Source organism: Carcharhinus amblyrhynchos, chromosome 5, assembly GCF_965287045.1.
Source record: "Carcharhinus amblyrhynchos chromosome 5, sCarAmb.v2.hapA, whole genome shotgun sequence".
In the NCBI taxonomy this organism is placed as follows: Eukaryota; Metazoa; Chordata; class Chondrichthyes; order Carcharhiniformes; family Carcharhinidae; genus Carcharhinus; species Carcharhinus amblyrhynchos.
In genome coordinates this window covers 15,906,898-15,926,256 of record NC_137328.1, presented here as the reverse complement: position 1 = coordinate 15,926,256, position 19,359 = coordinate 15,906,898, and the positions used below count along the sequence as shown (strand labels likewise).

Here is a 19,359-nt window from a genome sequence, read left to right as displayed (position 1 = left end):
CCAATCTCTCCACTAAACCGCACTTTAGATGGCCATTATTCACGGCAAATGCACTTTGATTGACTTTGTTTAATTACATAGGAACATGATGAATTAGCACAATAACAACATTATTTGCGTTATCGAGATAACTGGGACAGGATAAGAAAATAATCCGACTAAAGTTTTTATTGTTGGTACCAAGAAAAACAATGCACTTTGGAATTGACAATACATCTGTCCAGAAGTGCAGAAAGAAAAGATTCTACTCTTTTCATTTGTAACCAGTGATTTCTCTAATCGCTAGGTAGCTGTTTAGTGGTTGAGGGTTACTTTTTGTTTTAATTCCATTTCCAGTGTTGGTGCCAAGTTTCTTGCATCGATTAGCAGGAAAATGGTTTTCACTTTGTCCCAGAATGAGGTGGTCTTCATATTGTGGTCATCAATAAGCTGCTGGCCATCTCTTTCTTGGAAATGTTAAGAGTTTTTTTTTAAAGACTCTGAAATATTATTGAACACCAGCAAACAGCTCTTTCAATTACCTCGACAATCAGAACCAGCAATAAACAACACTCACTCGACAAATAAAACCAAGGTAGTAAATATGAAGAAATCAATGAATCAGCAAGAGATTCATGATATGAAAAGATGCAACAGGGATCTCCTTATCCTTCTTGGTAAAAGTAGCCAAGCTGTTATAATGGCTGCAAGAGCTCTCAGGGCTCAATAACTTTGGAAAGAATAAACATCAGTTCCCACCAGTGCTGCTGTGTGGGTGACTGGGCTCGCACAGTCGAAGGAACTGCCAGCACTCACTGCCTTGACTCAGGCGGAAAGCACATGCTAGTCAGGCGAGCTGCCAAGGGAACAGCCGGTTCTGTGGAACAGTCGCAAGAAGAAATCAGTGTGAGCAGAGAGGAGAGGAGTATGGAGAAGAGGAAAGGAAGTATTGAGGGAAAGAAGCTTTCTCTCCCACTGCACGATAGGCCCCCAGTAATAGATTTCCTTGTCACGGAAAGCTAAATGTTGCTGCAGTCCGAGATTTTGTTTGTATTGGGGAAGGGGGTTTAGCACACACATCAGCGCTTCCATATTCCTCGTAATCATTAAGTACACAAAATGCCAATTCAGCACTTCTGTCAGCCACCCTTGTGGAACAAAACAAGCATCAATACCTTGTAGCTATTGAGGACGTCTGTCTGTGTGGATTATTACACCTTTTTCAATACTACCCAATCTGGCTAACTGTTTGAGCAGTCTACATAAACACACTCAACATCCAGTTTCAATGTAGTGCTTTTATTGTGCACTGGGTAAGTGTTTGTATGGCTTCTCTTTACAGAACTGTGATTGTTGTGACATGTTGAAGAGCTGTTAAAATATACTTCCATCGTGTAGAGTAACATATATTTCGTTTCCCTGTGACACGTGGAAAGGTTTTGCCGCAGTGCCAATTAACTATCGCCGCTGGTTGAATATTGTATAGGAGATTTTCACAATAACTTCATTGCAGTGTTAATGTAAGCCTACTTGTGACACTACGAAATAAACTTTGACTATCGTCGCTGATTGAACTTTGCTTGACAAAGTATTGAGAAGTTGGGGTGGCAATAACAAATTGGGTAGTCAATAATGACACGATGCAGATTTGTTCCATCCAATTCAAACCCATATTTAGTCTTGTATCGGAGTTGCCAGGTTTTTCTCTTGTCTTTGTGATCCACCCTATCTGTTCCTTCTCAAGATCCTCATCCAGAAGATAGTTACGGAATAGAGACACTTATCTAATTACTGCTAGCTGATCATGCTTTTGAGACAATGGATATTGGGAGGTGATGGCGTAGTGGTATTATCGCGAGACTATTAATCCAGAAACTCAACTAATGCTCCGGGGACCTGGGTTCGAATCCCGCCATGGCAGATAGTGGAATTTGAATTCACCAAAAAACATTTGGAATTAAGAATCTGCTGATGACCAGGAAACCATTGTCAGGTAAACCCGTCTGGTTCGCTGACGTCCTTTAGGGAAGGAAATCTGCTGTCCTTACTTAGTCTGGCCTACATGTGACTCCAGAGCCACAGCAATGTGGTTGACTCTGAACTGCCCTCAGGCAATTTGGGATGGGCAGTAAATGCTGGCAAGCCACCGACGCCCATGTTGTCCCACGATTGAATGTAGAAAAAATATATGGGCCGGAATCTTACTACCATTCACGCCGACAGGACCTTCTCATCTCACCGCAGTAAATGGAGGTTTCCAAACTCTCCAACCTCGCTGCAGCGGGAACGTGGCGAGAACAGCAGGTGAAATCGTGCCCATAATATCACGCAAATACCTGAAGGCCAGAACTTGACATATTGGAAATATCCGCTTTTTTGGTGATTCTGTTGCCTGTTACAGATCGGAAAATATTCTGACCTTTTCTAACCCAGTGAGGTCATGAAACTTTTTCCGACTTTGCGGATAGGCCATTGGAGCTCTGTTTATTCCTCCTTCCACGTGCTCTACACCTTTCACCCATTTCTTGGGCCACAGGCCATCTGCTGGCAGAAACAGCACCTGTGGCCTGCCAGGATTGTTCAAGTTAGTGGACATGACAATTTCTGCTGGGATCTCCCTGCTCTGATTTTGGGCTGGTATGGGTACTGCTGAGCCATATTTGAATAATTGTTGGTGTGGGCACCTTGTCAACCCACAGTATTTCAACCAGGTATCTGCCTAGATTTAAGAAGTAGGAATTATCCGCCAGGAAAGGGAATCTCTTCATTTATGGCTGAGGAAATTCTTCAGGAGAAAAGGGGTTTAAAAAACATTTGGTTCCCAAATCTTCTCTGCTTCATATTACTGACATGCTTTTACTGTGATTTCTCTACTGTAGTGGTGCCCAGGGTGAATATGCTGGACTGGCAGCAATCAAGGCGTACTTAAATTCAAAAGGAGAGCATCAGAGAACTGTAAGTAATGTAACGGATGACACCAGTAATCCTTCCCTAACCAATAAGATATACTTGACTGTATTCAGAAACCAATTGATCTTTTGTTGTGAAAGATTTGAAAATGGCAAAAGGTTGATATTCTTGTTGGGGGTCTTTACCCCTGCCTTTGACTGTTACCAGGAGAAGAATGTCATGTGGACATGTTAAGCATTTATCAATATTGTCAACAGCCCCACTAAGGCTATGGAGGCACTGCCCAGACCAAGCCCAGTCAGCTTTGACTGCTCTGCGTAACAGTCTTAATTATTTGACTACCGTCTAAAAATTAACCAGAGATGGCTGACCAATAGAAATTGCTCAGGGATCTGCGCTCACTTTCGCCGTGGGGGCAAATGGCAGCATGGGTGCAAAATTTCAGGAGAGTCAAAAAAGACAAGAACCTTGCCGGCGAGGTCTCATTTTCGGGTTCTCCGGGAACCTAATTTAAATAAATTTTAATATTATTAAAGGGCCTCCGTGCCATATTGCACCTCCTCCACCCCACACACACGCACACACACATGCACACGCACGCACATGCACGCACACACACACACGCACATGCACACGCACACATGCACACGCACACACACACAAACACGCACACACACACACATGCACACGCACATACACACGCACACACACACAAACACACACACGCACACACACATGCGCACACACACACATTACGAATTCCATGTTGATGAAGATTACAAGTTTTTAAAAATGGGATACTGCTGTGCAAAGGGGGGGAGAGAATGAAGGGATATTGGGGGGAGGGGTGAGTTTAAGTCCAAACCCCTGGGGTGGGGGTGGGGCATTACACATAGTCCCTGGGGAGGGAGGCTGCCCATGTTCATGGGGGGGGGGTGCGTGTGCATATCAGATATCGGGATGCCCTTTAAAAACACCATCTCGTTTTGTGATTCCTGAAACTGCTGCCTTTTTCGGGCCCTATTGCACCAATGTGATGGCGTGTGTCACTCCTCCATTTTGTTTTGCTGAATGTTGCACTATGTGGTGAGAAAAGCTATCTTCTGTTTCCATTGCCTTTTGAGGAAGAGAATCCAAAAGGCCGGTGTTCCCCTGAGGACAGCATGGTGGCACAGTGGTTAGCACTGCAGCTTCACAGTGCCAGGTTCAATTCCTGGCTTGGATCACTGCCTGTACAGAGTTTGCACACTCTCCCCATATCTGTGTGGGTTTCCCCGGGTGCTCCAGTTTCCTTCCAGTTTCCTCCCACATTCTGAAAGACGTGCTGGTTAGGTGCATTGACCCGAACATTGACGGCGGACTGTGGCAACTAGAGGAATTTCACAGTAATTTCATTGCTGTGTTAATGAAAGCCTTACTTGTAACTAATAAATAAACTTTAAGTGATCAGATTTAGTCTTGTGAGAGAATCCAGATTCTCTCACAAGACCAAACGTCCTCTCCACACCCACCCTGAAAAGACCCCTCAGAATCTTATAGGTTTCAGTCAAGTTGCCTCTTACTCTTCTAATCTCTAGCGGATTAAAACAGAAACATTAAAACATACTGCTGAATTCAGGAACGGCCATCGGAGGAACTGCTAAAACAGTTGGATTAGTTATTGCGAATGGAAAATTTTGAGCATGAGGAATCACGTTTGGAGAGCTGCCACTTCAAACAGAGCGGGGGTGTGGGGTTTGACCCAGGAACCTTTGTGTTATCAGCTGATATTTGTCAAAGCAAGAGTGAAGTTGTGGCAATTTGGACCGGTGCTGTGACCTAGAATGCCAAAAAACTCATCGGGCTCCAAGTCCTGATCAATATCCAGGTTGGACATCCTGGACACAGACTGGGGACAGTATTTATTTTGACTGTGATGGCTCCATAGTTGAAAAGCCCATGGATATTCACACAGCCAAGTCTGCAACTTGGGTAATGTGGTGGACTTCCTGCGCTCGAGGAATTCATGTCAACATTGAGTCACTATAATGGATAGACTAGGGTGGGGGAGGTGTAAATCCTTGAACTATTGTTTTGTTCTTGATTTTACTGTACTCCAAAAGATGCTATGTTTAAGTGTTTTTGAACATAACTATTATTGAGAGATTAATGTTGGTATCATTCATTGCCTTCGCAGATTAAGGTGTGAGGAAGCATTTTTGTGTAAGAATTACTTTCTTGGTGATGGTGTTAAAACACATTAAAAGCAGGGTGAGGCCAGCGTGACCAAAACTGACAATAATAATAGAGGATCCACGATGAGTCAGGAAGTGGGGATTAATAATGAAAGTTTTGGTTTGAAAAGAGCGTAGGGGAGACAAAAGAATAAAAGAGTTCTGACATTTCTAAGCTGAAATCGACTGTCTGCAATGTTGATGTAGTATTTGGGCCCTGAGGTGAGCTTCCGAACACATCCACAGGATAATGAAGACTGCCAACATCCACCTCCGTACTCTAGCCCAATTGGATCCCAGGCCCTCTGAGGACAGCGTGGTCACATAATGGTTAGCACTGCTGCTTCACAGCGCCAGGTTCGATTCCTGGCTTGGATCACTGCCTGTGTGGAGTTTGCACATTCTCCCCATAGCTGTGTGGGTTTCCCCAGGGGCTCCGGTTTCCTCCCACATTCTAGGTGCATTGACCCGAACATTGACGCCAGACCGTGGCAACTAGACGAATTTCACAGTAACTTCATTGCTGTGTTAATGAAAGCCTTACTTGTAACTAATAAATAAACTTTAACTTTAAATGATCAGATTTAGTCTTGTGAGAGTAACCAGATTCTCTCACAAGACAAAACATCTGCGGCTGAAACCCTCATTCGAAACTTTATTAACTTGAGGCTTGACGATTTCAACATATTAGTGGCTGACGTCCCACATTCTACCCTCCATAACCTCGAGGCCACTAGAATCTCTGCTCACCGAGACCTTTCTGGCACCACGTCCTGGTCAGTTATTGCCAGTGTGTTCACTGAATTCCATCATATCCCATTTAGGTGAGACTTCAACTTTGAAATGATCATGTTTCCAAATACCCCCCACCTATCCCCTCACTATCTCTAATCTCTTCCAACCCTCCGATACCTTGTGAGATAGCAGAGCCAGTGTAACTCCGGACCCTGGCATCTACAATTATAATTGTGCCAACCTTTGGTGGCCGTGCCTTCAGCTGCTGAGGCCTTAAGCTCTGGAATACCCTCTTTTTAAGATGCTCCTTAAAATCTACCTTTGATTACCTGCTCTAATATCTCCTTATGTGACTCACTGTCACCTTTTGCTTTATGACTTCCCTGTGAAGTGTGTTGGGAGTGTTTATCATGTTCACATTACTGCACAAATACAAGTGTTGTTTTTCACTTTGAGTTGATTTGTTTCATTATCATCACATGTAATGGGACACAGTCAATAGTACTGTTTCCCACTGAAGAAGGTGAAAGAGAGTGTACCCAGGTTGCATGGGGCTCTTGATTATATGCTTTGTTTGTGCTATATTTGGACAGCATGATGACACAGTGGTTAGCACTGCTGCCTCACAGCACTAGGGACCCAGGTTCAATTCCCGACTTGGGTCACTGTCCGTGCAGAGTCTGCATGTTCGTTCCAGGTCTCTGTGGGTTTCCTCTGGCTGCTCCGGTTTCCTCCCACAGTCCAAAAGACGTGCTGGTTAGGTGCATTGCCTATGCTAAATTCTCCCTCAGTGTAGCCGAACAGGCACCCGGAGTGTGGTGACTAGGGGATTTTCACAGTAACTTCACTGCAGTGTTCACGTAAGCCTACTTGTGACAATAATGAAAGAACTTAAAACTTATAATTTCCTAGATAAAAGCAAATTGCCTCGGATGCTGGAATCTGAAACCAAAAGAGAAAACGCTGGAAAATCTCAGCAGGTCTGGCAGCATCTGTAAGGAGAGAAAAGAGCTGACGTTTTGAGTCCAGATGACCTTTTGTCAAAGCTTTGTCAAAAGCTGAGATTTTCCAGCATTTTCTCTTTTGGTTTCTAATTTCCAAGTATTGAGATAGTGGACTTGTATCTGAGAAGGGAGTAATTATTTGGGGAACAATGACCATTCACGTTGATAAAATGGTTGAAAAGTGAGAGATAATTGAAAGAGAGAGGTGAAAGAATGAACGTTCTAATGAATTCCGAGAAATTACATCAGAATTGCTGCTAAAATAGAGCAGCTGGCTAGCTATCGCAAACGGAAAGTTTTGAGTGTGTGGAGTTGTGTTTTGAAGTACTGCCAGATAAAACAAGGCAGGGGTTTGACCCAGGAACCTTTGTGTAGTTGGCTGATATTTGTCAAAAATATTGCGACAACCTGGGCTGGTGCTGTGACCTAGAATGTCTCAAACCTCACCCGGGTTCCCCAGTCCTGATCGATATCTAATTAGGGAACGTGGACACGGGGGCGAGGAATGGATTGTAATTTGGCTGTGGTGGCCCAGAGGACATTCAAACACATGAGGATTGCCATCTGGACAAACTGCTCCATTTACAGTGCCCCAGGAATCACTGCAATTGGTAGAAGAAGCCCGGAGGGGAGCAGTAAATAGATGTAAACCTGTGAGTCATTGTTTTCTTTGCTGTATGTCGCATTCTGTCCAGGATTGTGAGCTGTTTGAATTGTTTCCGGATTTGAAGGTTATTCAAGACTTCGGCAGACTTGAGCGTTGAAGAGAGTTGTAGAAGGCACAAGCACTTGGTCAAAAAGATGCAGTTGAACTCTCAGGAGAGAGCTTGAGCAATGCAAAAGGCATGAGGGCTCTCTTTCTGGTGAGAGTGGAAAAGGATTAAGAACGGACCAGGCATGTTAGCTACAGATGGGCTTAGCACCCGTGCCCTGAACTCTGAACCTGGCAACAGAGGAAGCTTAGAATGGGTTTCTCAAAGTTAGCGGTCAGACATAAGCAGAGCAGCAAAGCATAAAGACACAAGCTATGATCGAGGGGGGCTATTGAATAATTGTAAGAGATGGATAGCACCAATGATCATGAGGCAAAACTCTAAATGCACCATCCTGTGTACATGTCCCCGAAATGTTTCAACATTATATCCATTCGGGTGATTTGAAAAGCCGTGTTCAAAATAAAACAAAGCTCGATGCACCATTGGGAAGAAGGCCTTCAGCTGCCTAGGCCTGAAATTCTGCCATTCCCTCGCTTTCTTCCTTTAAGATATCTCTTAAAACCTACCTGACTTTAAATTATTTGTACGGGATCACGTATATGTCGTGTCAGACCATTTCCTCTCCACTGGAAGTTCTGCACACTAAGTGAAAACCAATGTTTATGCCCTTGACTCCATTTTTGCTGCATCTCATAAGGCCGCAAGATACAGGAGCAGAATTAGGCCATTCAGCCCATCAAGTCTTCTCCTATCATTCGATCATGGCTGATGTTTTTCTCAACCCTATTCTTCTGCCTTTTTCCCATAACCCTTGATGCCCTTATTAATCAATAACCTATCTGTCTTTGTTTTAAAGACACTGGCCTCCTTCTGTGGCAATGAATTCCGTAGTAATGGAAACATTTTCTCCATGTCTACTTTATCCAGGCCTTTCAGTATTTTGTAAGTTTCAATGCGGTCACCCCCCCCACCCCCCCCAAAAAAATTCCATCGAGCACAGACGCTCCTTATATGTCAAGTTTTTCATTCCTGGGATCATTCTCGTGAACCTTCTCTGGACCCTCTCCAAGGCCAGCACATCCTTCTTTAGATAAGGGACCAAAATTGCTGACAATGTTTCAAATGTTTCTGTGATGTTCAAAGTTTATGTATTAATCACAAGTAGGCCTACATTCACACTGCAATGAAAATCCCCTAGTTGCCACACTCCAGCACTTTTTCGAATACACTGAAGAACAATTTAGCGTGGCCAACGCACCTAACCAGCACGTCTTTCAGACTGTGGGAGGAAACCAGAGCACCCGGACGAAACACACCCAGACACTGGAAGAACATGCAGACTCTGCACAGAGAGTGACCCAAGCCGGGAATTAAACCTGGGTCCCTGACGCTGTTAGGCAGCGGTGCTAACCACTGTACAACCTTGCGCAGGCAAGCCAGGGAACCCTACAAAAATTAACTCCCTGACCCCCCCATAGTGAAACCATTGAAAATTTAGCAAAATCATTCAATGAAAACTAGTCTTGGCAACATTGAATTGCTACCATCGAATCACAGCACTCGGACAATTTTCTCTACAGAGGCTTGTTGGAAAAAGCAAACTTGTCGTCAGTTCTTGTTAAAGGTGTGCTTCCCCCTGGTGGCTTTTAGAGTTATTGACTGATTTGAGAGCAGTGTAAACAGACACAGGCACTGGAGCATTCATACATCTATGAATAGACAGAAGGCATTGGCATGGGATTAAAATTATAGTCACATGCAAAACAAAATTGGAAACTTAATTTGGAATCACTTGATTTTTAATGCAAAGCTTTTAACATGACCCCAATTCCACAGGCAACAAATTTGTTGACTTGGTTCAGCATTTACAGAAATACACAATTGCACCAGAATTTGCTCCTTACTTCTGTTTATTTTTTGCCTCTTCCTCCATAAGTTCCTTGATTTTTTTTATATTATGCTGATGAAGGTATTTCTCCCCTTATTCTAAGAACAAATGAAAACCCACCTTATTTTTTACTTCACTTCCTGACATCTGAATCAGTTTTCTTCAATAAGTGTTGATTTCCTATATTACCAAGGGGGGGCATTTTTGATTTTTATTTATCAATGTTAGCCACAGTATTCTGTAAGTTTCAATGAGATCCCCCCCCCCCTCCACTCCCCATCCTTCTAAACTCCATCGAGTACAGATCCAGTGTCCTCAAATGCTCTTTGTATGTCAAGCTTTTCACTCCCGGGATCATTCTCGTGAACGTCCTTTTCACTCTTTCCCCTTTTTTGTGTTCCCGTCCTTTCTCATCAACTACCACATGCAGGAAACTAAAGCACCTGGGATAACGTTTTAACATATATTTATTAGTGTCACTATTAGGCTTACATTAACACTGCAGTGAAGTTACTGTGAAAATCCCCGAGTCGCCACACTGCAGTGCCTGTTCAGGTACACTGAGGAAGAATTTAGCGTGGCCCCTGTACCTAACCAGCATATCTTTCGGACTGGGAGAGGGAACAGAGCACCCAGAGGAAACTCACACAGGCATGGGGAGAATGTGCAGATTTCACACAGACAGTGACCTGAGTTGGGAATTGAACCCCAGTCCCTGGCATTGTGAGGCAGCAGTGCTAACCACTGTGCTGCCGGGCCGTCCACGTGGAGGGTCAGTAGCTCATCATGTTATAATAACCAAGGACGTTACACCCCTGAAAGATGATTTTGGTAATGCATTATATTTTAAATGTGTGCATGCTGCAGTGTGGATATGCATGAGATGCCAGGGAGGACCAGTGAACCTTGTGCAAGGGCTTGACATTGCAACAATTTAATTGAGTTATTGTTGTTGCATGTATTGGTATATAGTAAAAAGTATTGTTTCTTATGTGCTATACAGAAAAAACATTCCATTCATAGTGGGAGGAAGGAGAGGGTGCAAAATGTACATGGGGGAAGGAGAGGGTGCAGAATGTAGTGTTAAAGTCATAGGATGTAGAGAGAGATCAACTTAATATATAATAGGACCATTTAATAGACTGATGACAGCAGGGAGAAGCTGTTCTTGATTCGGTTGGTTCATGTTCTCAGACTTTTGTATCTTTTTGTCAGTGGAAGAAGGTGGAAGAGAATGTCCAGGGTGTGTGGGGTCCTTGATTATGCTGGCTTGCTCTTCTGAAGCAGCAGCAAGTGTAGACAGAGTCAGTAGATGGGAGGCTTGTTTGCTTGATGGATTGGGCTATATCCAATCCCAATCTTGCTGTCCTGGACAGAACAGGAGCCATACCAAGCTGTGATGCAGTCTGAAAGGATGCTTTCTGTGGTATATCCATAAAGATTGGTGGGAGTTGCTGTCACCAGTCTTTTAAATGATCCTATCATATATTAAGTTGATCTTTCTCTACACCCTAACTATGACTTTTAACACTCCATTCTGCACCCTCTCCTTCCCCCATGTGCATTCTGCACCCTCTCCTTTCCATGTACATTCTGCATCCTCTCCTTCTTCCTCTATGAACGGTATGCCAAACTTCCTTAGCCCCCTGAGAAAGTAGAGGCATTGGTGAGCTTTCTTCTGCCACCCTGCCATCTTCAGATCCAATGTCATGCCCAAGGTGCCTACCCCTTCTCCTCTCCCACGCCCAAGCTGGGGAATCTGTGCATCATTGTGTAAATGAGGAGGCCCTCCACGCAGTTCTGCTAGCTGTGCGGTTGGCTAGCTTTGTAACGGCAGGTAAGAAAACAAACCTAAATATAGTTCCCACTGCAAAATCAGCCTTCAGCTTTAGTACTCAACAGAGCAGTTAAAAAAATATACTGTATCCAAGATGATATTTTCAACCCTTTTCCTTAAGAAAAAAATTAAAAAGCAGATTAAGGAAATAAAAATGCAGTCTAATAATGCAGAAATATAATTATCTTTTGACCAAGGGCCTCTCCTAGACATTATCTATTTAAGCTCCTTCTGTTTAAAGATTCTCATAGCACTTGAATCACACAAAATTGAACTGCAGAGGAGAATGTGATGTGGGGATAATTAACAAACAGTGGGTGGGATTTTTCAGTTGCACATACTCTGGGACTGGAAATTCCTGCCTGATGTCAATGAACCTTTACACTGGAATTCTCCAAACGTTCCTGCGGCTGGGATTCTCTGATACGCAGCAGTGAATGAAGTTTTGGCTAAGCGCCAAGTTCCCTGTCCTCGCTGGCAGCAGGGCAGGAACAAACAAGACGGGAGAATCCCGCCCATAAATTGTCCGTTCTGCCCATGGCACTCCTGGCAGCAGGCGGGACTGGAAAATTTACCCCTCCCTTCCTGCTAACTGAGGTCATCACTTTCACAAAAAAAAAGGTTTTACACAAGATTCTGCACAAGGACTTTCCATTTCATGGGAAGGCAGTGGTCTGATGTATTATCGCTAGACAATTAATCCAGAAACTCAGCTAATGATCTTGGGACATGGGTTCGAAACCCGCCACCTCAGATGGTGGAATTTAAATTCAATTTAAAATAAAAAATATCTGGAATTAAGAATCGACATGACCATGAAACCATTGTCGGCAAAACCCATCTGGTTCACGAGTATCCTTTAGGGAAAGAAATCTGCCATTCTTACCTACTCTGGCTCACATGTGACTCCAGAGCCATGGGGTTGACACTGAACTGCTCTCTGAACAAAGGCAACTATAGATAGACAATAAATGCTGACCAGCCATCGATGGCCGTGTCCCACGAATGAATAGTAATAAAAAAAACCTGTGGCGTTGAATTAATTTGTGGTGAGATTTGAGTGTGTAATAGAAATTTGCCTAGTGTCCCCTCGGCTATCCCCTGGAGTTGTTGCCCTTTTAACATTGATATTTGCAATCTGAATCATTGACACTTCAGCTGCACACACCTGTTAACATCTGCAAGGATTTATCAAGCTAGAATGGTGGCGCAGTTGTTAGCACTGCTGCCTCACAGCGCCAGGGAACTGGGTTTGATTCACAGCTTGGGTCGGTGTGGAGTTTGCACGTTCTTCCTGTGTCTGCGTGGGTTTCTTCCAGGTGCTCCTGTTTCCTCCCTTTGTGTCCCGGGATGGGTAGTTTAGCGGGATTAGCGGAGTAAATATGTGGGGTGATGGGGATAGGGTTTGGGTGGGATTGTGGTTGATGCAGACTCGATGGGCTGAATGGTATCGTTCTATGATTCTATGATCTTATGATCAAAAGCTGGTGTTTTTTGAGTAGATATTTTAATGTTGACCTCTTGACAATTCCTTGTTTCTTCCTCTGTCCAGGTCTGCCTTATCCCCAGATCAGCTCATGGCACCAATCCAGCCAGTGCACAAATGGCAGGGATGAAAATCCAGCCCGTCGAGGTGGACAAGAATGGAAGCATAGATATTGCACATTTAAAAGCACTGGTATGTAAATCTCTGAAACTACTGCTTCCTCCAAATTAGCATGATCAAATCTGAACATGGCATGAAACAGTAGTAGCATTATTCTGCAGCCCAGGAATGGTCCATTCTGACATGATGTTTAACATACTTTCCAATCTCGATGTTCTCAGTGTTTGATTCTATAATAATTGCAGGAGTCGAATATAAAGGAACGGTGCTTTATTGCGCAAAATAAAGTAAAACAAAACCACAAGTACAGTGAACACAAATGTGTCTCATCCAAGAATGGATCTGCTCTTGGGCCTGCTTTATACAGGGCTCGATGTACGAGCCCTACCTGGTATGATCATTACCAATCATCGAGGAGCTCGTATTCAATGAGTCCTACAGGGAGGTTCTGTCCCACCTCCAGACAGAAGAGGTGATGATTCGCCTCCTCGAAGCGCTACTGTCCTGCCTTTGGGGCTTCCATAATGACAGTTTGTCTCTCCACTCTTCACAAACTCTCCTTGGGCAAATGCAAGGCAAAGGATAAAAGAATTGTTCTTGTTACCATCTTGCCATCAAGTAACCCCGTCTGATGGACTTTGCACCAGCTTCTGTATTGCTGATCTTGCCGGTTTGTATCTGAGGAGATCCATGGTTGGACAGTGGTTAGCACTGCTGCCTCACAGTACCAGAAACCTGGGTTCAATTCCCGGCTTGGATGATTGTCTGTATGGAGCTTGCACCTTGCTCCTCTGTCTGTGTGGGCCTTATCCATATAACCCCACACATTTACCCTGCCAATCCCCCTGAAAGTAAGAGTTAATTTAGCATGGTAAATCCACCTAACCTGCACATTTTGGACTGTGGGAGGAAACTGAAGCACCCAGAGGAAAACCAGACAGTCAGGGGGAGAATGTGTGAACTCCACAGAGACAGTGACCTGAGGCCGGAATTGAACCTGGATCCCTGGCGCTGTGAGGTAGCAGTGTTAACCATTGTCTATGCGGAGTCTGCACATTCACTCCACCTCTGCATCGGCTTCCTCCAGGTGCTCCGGTTTCCTTCCACAATCCAAAAAAACCGTGCTGATTAGGTGCATCAGCCTTGCTGAATTCCCCCTCAGTGTACCCGAACCGGAGCGTGGTGACTGGGGGATTTTCACAGTAACTTCATTGCAGTGTTGATATAAGCCTACTTGTGACGCTAATAAATAAACAGCTTCCAGCAATAACGGAACAAGCGTTGCAAGTTGGCCAAATCCTGTCTTGCTGAGGTGGAGGAGGCGGGGTGAGAAAGTGTACAGGCCAGCACATTGCTGAGAGCTTGTAGCCCTGCATCAAAATATTTAGACTGCTGTTTGTGCATTAATGTCATCCAAGGACATCAGGAGCTGGGGCTATTTACACTTCAGGGATGCTGCAGATGGAATTCTTCCCAGGCAGCTATGAAAGGTAAGTGTGCTGCCGAGGTGAACATTGGGGGAGGTGCGATTTGCAACCAAATTGAACGCCCAGTTCATGAAACGCAAGCTTTCCAGCCCAAGCAGCCTGGAAGCTGTAAATTCTCATCAACAGGTAACACCAAACTGCAGTTGCAGACATATCAGTATACAATATTTAGTCAGCAGTTCACCTGCTCCGCTTAAAGAGTGCCCAGAAAACAAAGCAATCATTTCGTACACGTTGAGTCAGGATATTGCCGTCATTCGAATGCTAGAAAATGCTAATTGTGCGCGCCCCTTTGATCTGATTTTTGATTTGATTTATTATTGTCACACGTGACTACTGACCTTATGTCATTGCACAGATGGGTGTACTTAGATGTAAAAAATAAACAAAGATAGAATTTCACCTCAGCCCCCATTACATAACACCTTATTTATAAGTAAAGTTTGCTGCCAGTGGTATCTCGAAAGTTAGTAGCAGGCCACAAATATAGACATGGGGGCATGACTACTTTCCAGAGACATCCACCTCACATAAATAACTCACACTGCCATCTCCAGTGGCAGCATTGTCAGAGACAGAAATGGCCCTAATAAGTGGCTGTGGACAAATATAACCTTTGGGGCAGCCACAGATTCCAGTGAACTGCTCGAGAGCACAGAATAAAGCAAATTCAGCTTCTGTTAATAACACTGTGGGACATTGCACAGTTGCAGGAGTGATTCCGTCAAAGGAGAACTGCTTCTTGAAGCGGTTCTTTGACTCCGTGGTTAAGGTGCTGGAGCGGGCCACGTACACACACACACACACACACACACACACACACACACACACACACACACACACACACACACACACACACACACACACACACCAGCATATCTTCTAATTCTATCTTACTCTCGTTCTATGCTTCTAAAACTCTATTTTAAACTCTCCAACAATGTTCTTCCTGCTGCCATCAGACTGTTGAATGGACCCACCTCACATTAAATTGATCTTTCTCTGCACCCTGGCTATGACGGTAACACTACATTCGGCAATCTGTCCTTTCCTTCTCTATGAACAGTATGATTTGCCTGTATTGTGCTCAAGAAACAACACTTTTCACTGTGTCCCAATACACGTAACAATAATAAATCAAATCAAAAACACACACACACACACACACACATACACATAGACACACACACCTCCTTAGGAAATAGTGTCAGTCTGAACCTAGAACTGGAACAACACCAACAGTAAAGATAAATGGCTGCTGCCAGCAGAACTGAGCCCACTATACTCATCAATGCTGCTTTTCAGTTCCCACCTGCACACCAATTGTCCCTAAACACTCATTCAAACTGACTTAAATATCAGTTTGCTACCCTGCACCATCTCCTGTGCCACTCAATGGGTGGGCTTCGTGTACTGGGAAAATTGTAGAGTATGACCGACCTCCCACCCACATTCCCACCCCTACAGTCTGCTATTTATGTGTCTTTGTCTACTTGTCCATTTACAGATGCGCTTGTTGAGGAGGTGCCGACACAGACAAGATAGTTTGTAATTGTTCCATGATTATTTTGAAGTTTAAAAACTGCAGTATTTTTCCTCGTGCACAGTGGGTGCTGTGGCGCAGTATTCGATCTTTTTAAATGCAGCGTTGAGCGTGCTACATTTGTAATTGCTTTGAAAAATAATGGTCGAGAAATTTGTGTTGTTGGAAGAGCTGTCAATCTATCCTCCCTGCCAGATTAAAAAAACTGGGAAGTATTCCTACATGGAAGACCCATCTACAGTATGTGTAGGAAGAATAGCCACCAATGAAGCTCTTAACACTTGGAACTGTACTGATATTTTAGTGGAAAAAATATATATTTGTTTCCTTTGTTGGCTGTTTGACAATGCAAGTGTTGGATTTCCCATTCGATAGTTGGATGGTGAGCTGACCAAATTGTTGGTCTCGGCCAAGTTAGCAAAGAAAGCAATAAATGGATGGTGAGCTCTCCTATTGACAGAAAAGAGCAAACGGACTTGGCACAGGTTCCAGCGTGGGTTGCTTTCTTGAATGTTTCACCAGTTTTGGCACTGAGCACCATCAGCTAAAAAGGCTGTGTGCACACAGCTGATGACACTACGAGAGAGAAAGGGCTAAGTTCTGCTGTGTGAACACACTCCACAATTAAACTGTCTAAATTTCCTTTGGCCACTGCAGTTTTGTAGCAATCTTCTCAAATGGCACTTCAACTCCCTCTGAAATCAATTTCAGCTCCAATTTAATAATCCTTGGTAAATCGAAATCAAGAGGTAATCTGAGTCATCATTAAGTTTTACAACAACTCCCTCTTTGTGTAATTTAAGCTTTCGTCCGTCAAATTCAAATTTCTGTCTCTCCCTTTGAAATTTAAGTTTTCTCTTTCTTGTGCTCCTTGAATCTCTTAAGTTTTCCACATTTCATTTTCTTCACTTTTGAGTTTTAGTTCTTTTATCTCTCTGTTTCGCGATCAGATGTTTGCCTTTCTCTCTTTCTAGTTCAAGTTACCTTATTTGCAATTGATACAGCTAACTGAACCTCAGTGCTATCGGGATCACCCTTTTCCTTCTGGCAGTTCTGGCATTGAACGAATACTTCAACAATCTCTGTCTTTCTATCTCCTACTTTCAAGTTGACTCCTACTTTCTCTGCTGCAGCTTTCAAGTTAACCTTTGTTATTCTGTTGCAAGACACTCATAGACGGATCACTACTTCCCAGAAATGTTTGAGCATTAAACATGGCCAGGTTTACTTTTTAATGACTCAAAAACAGAAAAATGCTGGAAAATCTCAGCCGGTCTGACAGCATCTGTGGAGAGAAATAGAGCCAACATTTCGAGTCTGGAAAGAGCTGGAATGAGATCGATGGGCCAACTGGCTTCTTACTGCATTATAATGACTGTATGATAAAATCAAGAAATGATGTTTGTTGTAACAAAAACACAGATGCTTTTACCAGCATGGAATAGTTGCCTGGGGGAAGGGCTCCCTCATTCTGGTGAAATTTCTGATTGGTAGTAGGCTGACTGGCTTCATAAAGACTTGTGCCAAAATTCTCCGACCTCGCCTGTGGCTGGGGTTCTCCAGTCCCGCTGCAGTGAATGGAATTCTGACTGAGCACCAAATTCTCCGTTCTCGCTGGCAGTGGTGGAGAGGCAGATAAGATCAGAGAATCTTGCTCCGCCATTGGTGACTGTCTCTCTGGAATTCCTTCCCAAAACCTCCACCCCTTTACCTTTCTTCCCCTCCACTCTTTCAGCTACTTCTTAAAACTTACCTTTTTGATCATCTTTCGGTCACCACTCCTACTTGTTTGGTTAGTGCCGCCGTAGAACATCTTGAAACATGTTCATTCATGAGACATGGGTGTCACTGGCTAGCTAGCATTTATTGCCCATCCCTGGTGGCCCAGGGGCAGCTAAGAGTCAACCATATTGCTGTGGTTCTGGAGTCACATGTAGGCAAGGATGGCAGATTTCCTTCCCTAAAGGACATGAGTGAACGAGATGGGTTTAACATAAGAACATAAGAAATAGGAGCAGGAGTAGGCCATCTAGCCCTTCGAGCCTGCCCCGCCATTCAATAAGATCATGGCTGACCTGTCGTGGCTCAGTTCCACTTTCCCGCCCTCTCCCCATAACCCTTAATCCCCTCTCTTATCAAGAACCCATCAACCCGCTTCTTAAAAATATTTAGCGAGGCAGCCTCCACCACTTCAACGGGCAGAGAATTCCAGAGATTCACCACCCTTTGAGTGAAGAAGTTCCTCCTCAACTCCATTCTAAACCGCCCCCCCTTTATCTTGAGGCTGTGCCCCCTAGTCCTACTGTCTTTTTTGAGCGGGAAGAGTCTCTCCACCTCTATCCTATCCATCCCATTCATCATCTTATACGTCTCAATGAGATCTCCCCTCATTCTTCTAAACTCTAACGAGTACAAGCCTAGTTTATTCAGCCTCTCCTCATAGCTCAACCCCCTCAACTCCGGTATCAGCCTAGTAAACCTCCTCTGCACTCCCTCCAAGGCCAAAATATCCTTGCGCAGGTGCGGCGCCCAAAACTGCACACAGTACTCCAGCTGCGGCCTCACCAATGCCCTATACAGCTGCAGCAAGACCTCCCTACTTTTATATATCAGCAATGGTTTCATGGTCATCGGTAGAGTTGGAATTCCAGATATTTTTTATTGAATTCATATTCCTCTTCTGCCATGGCGGGATTCGAATCCAGGTCCCTAGAACATTAGCTGAGTTTCTGGACTCATAGTCCAGTGATAATACCACTAGGCCATCACCTCCCCTTAATGTTTTACTATCTTAGCAGTAGTATATAAGTGTATGTTTTGGGTCCTCCACCCAATGTCTTGGTGAGTAGACTTGTTATGCGAAATAAGATCCCATTTTGTCAAAAGAAAACTTTGATGCAGACAATTTGGTTAAACATATTTGCCCAAGTTCCACTTGGTGAACAAGTAAAACTTGATGAAGTTTCAAATCTCTTGCATAGTTTTGGTCTGGAAAGGGTTGAAAATGGGCTTCATCTGTTCAACTATCTTTTTGCTCAAGGTTGACAAGTACAAAAATGACCTGGCTGCCATAATGATAACCTATCCGTCCACTTACGGTGTGTTTGAGGAGAACATTAGTGACGTGTGTGAGCTGATCCACAATAACGGGGGACAGGTTTACCTGGACGGAGCAAACATGAATGCACAGGTGAGGGATCTTACATAACAAGTGCACGCTGACTTGCTGTAGCTACCTGTGTCTGGAGAAATTGCTGGCTCACTTGACATTCGTACATTGGAGGTGCATGGAAACTGGTATTAAATGTTTAAATGGGCATTGTCTTTCACAGATTTGAAGTACTTACGTGCATCTAGTAAGGAAGCAAATGTTAAATTGCTACCTTCATGCAAAGCTGGTATTGCAAGATTTGAAGAGAGATATTTTGTGCCAAAATTTCC

The 19,359-nt window shown here is 43.9% G+C and overlaps 1 protein-coding gene across 1 annotated transcript in view; it reads left to right on the top strand.

Annotated features, from left to right (window-relative positions):
* gldc (glycine dehydrogenase (decarboxylating)) overlaps positions 1-19,359 on the top strand; it is a 142,345-nt gene that overhangs the window by 91,667 nt on the left and 31,319 nt on the right. Inside the window, exons 16-18 of the mRNA XM_080188494.1 lie at positions 2,859-2,934; positions 12,835-12,960; positions 18,959-19,108. Of these exons, the coding sequence (XP_080044620.1) occupies positions 2,859-2,934; positions 12,835-12,960; positions 18,959-19,108 (352 nt within the window). The remainder of the gene's footprint in view (positions 1-2,858; positions 2,935-12,834; positions 12,961-18,958; positions 19,109-19,359) is intronic.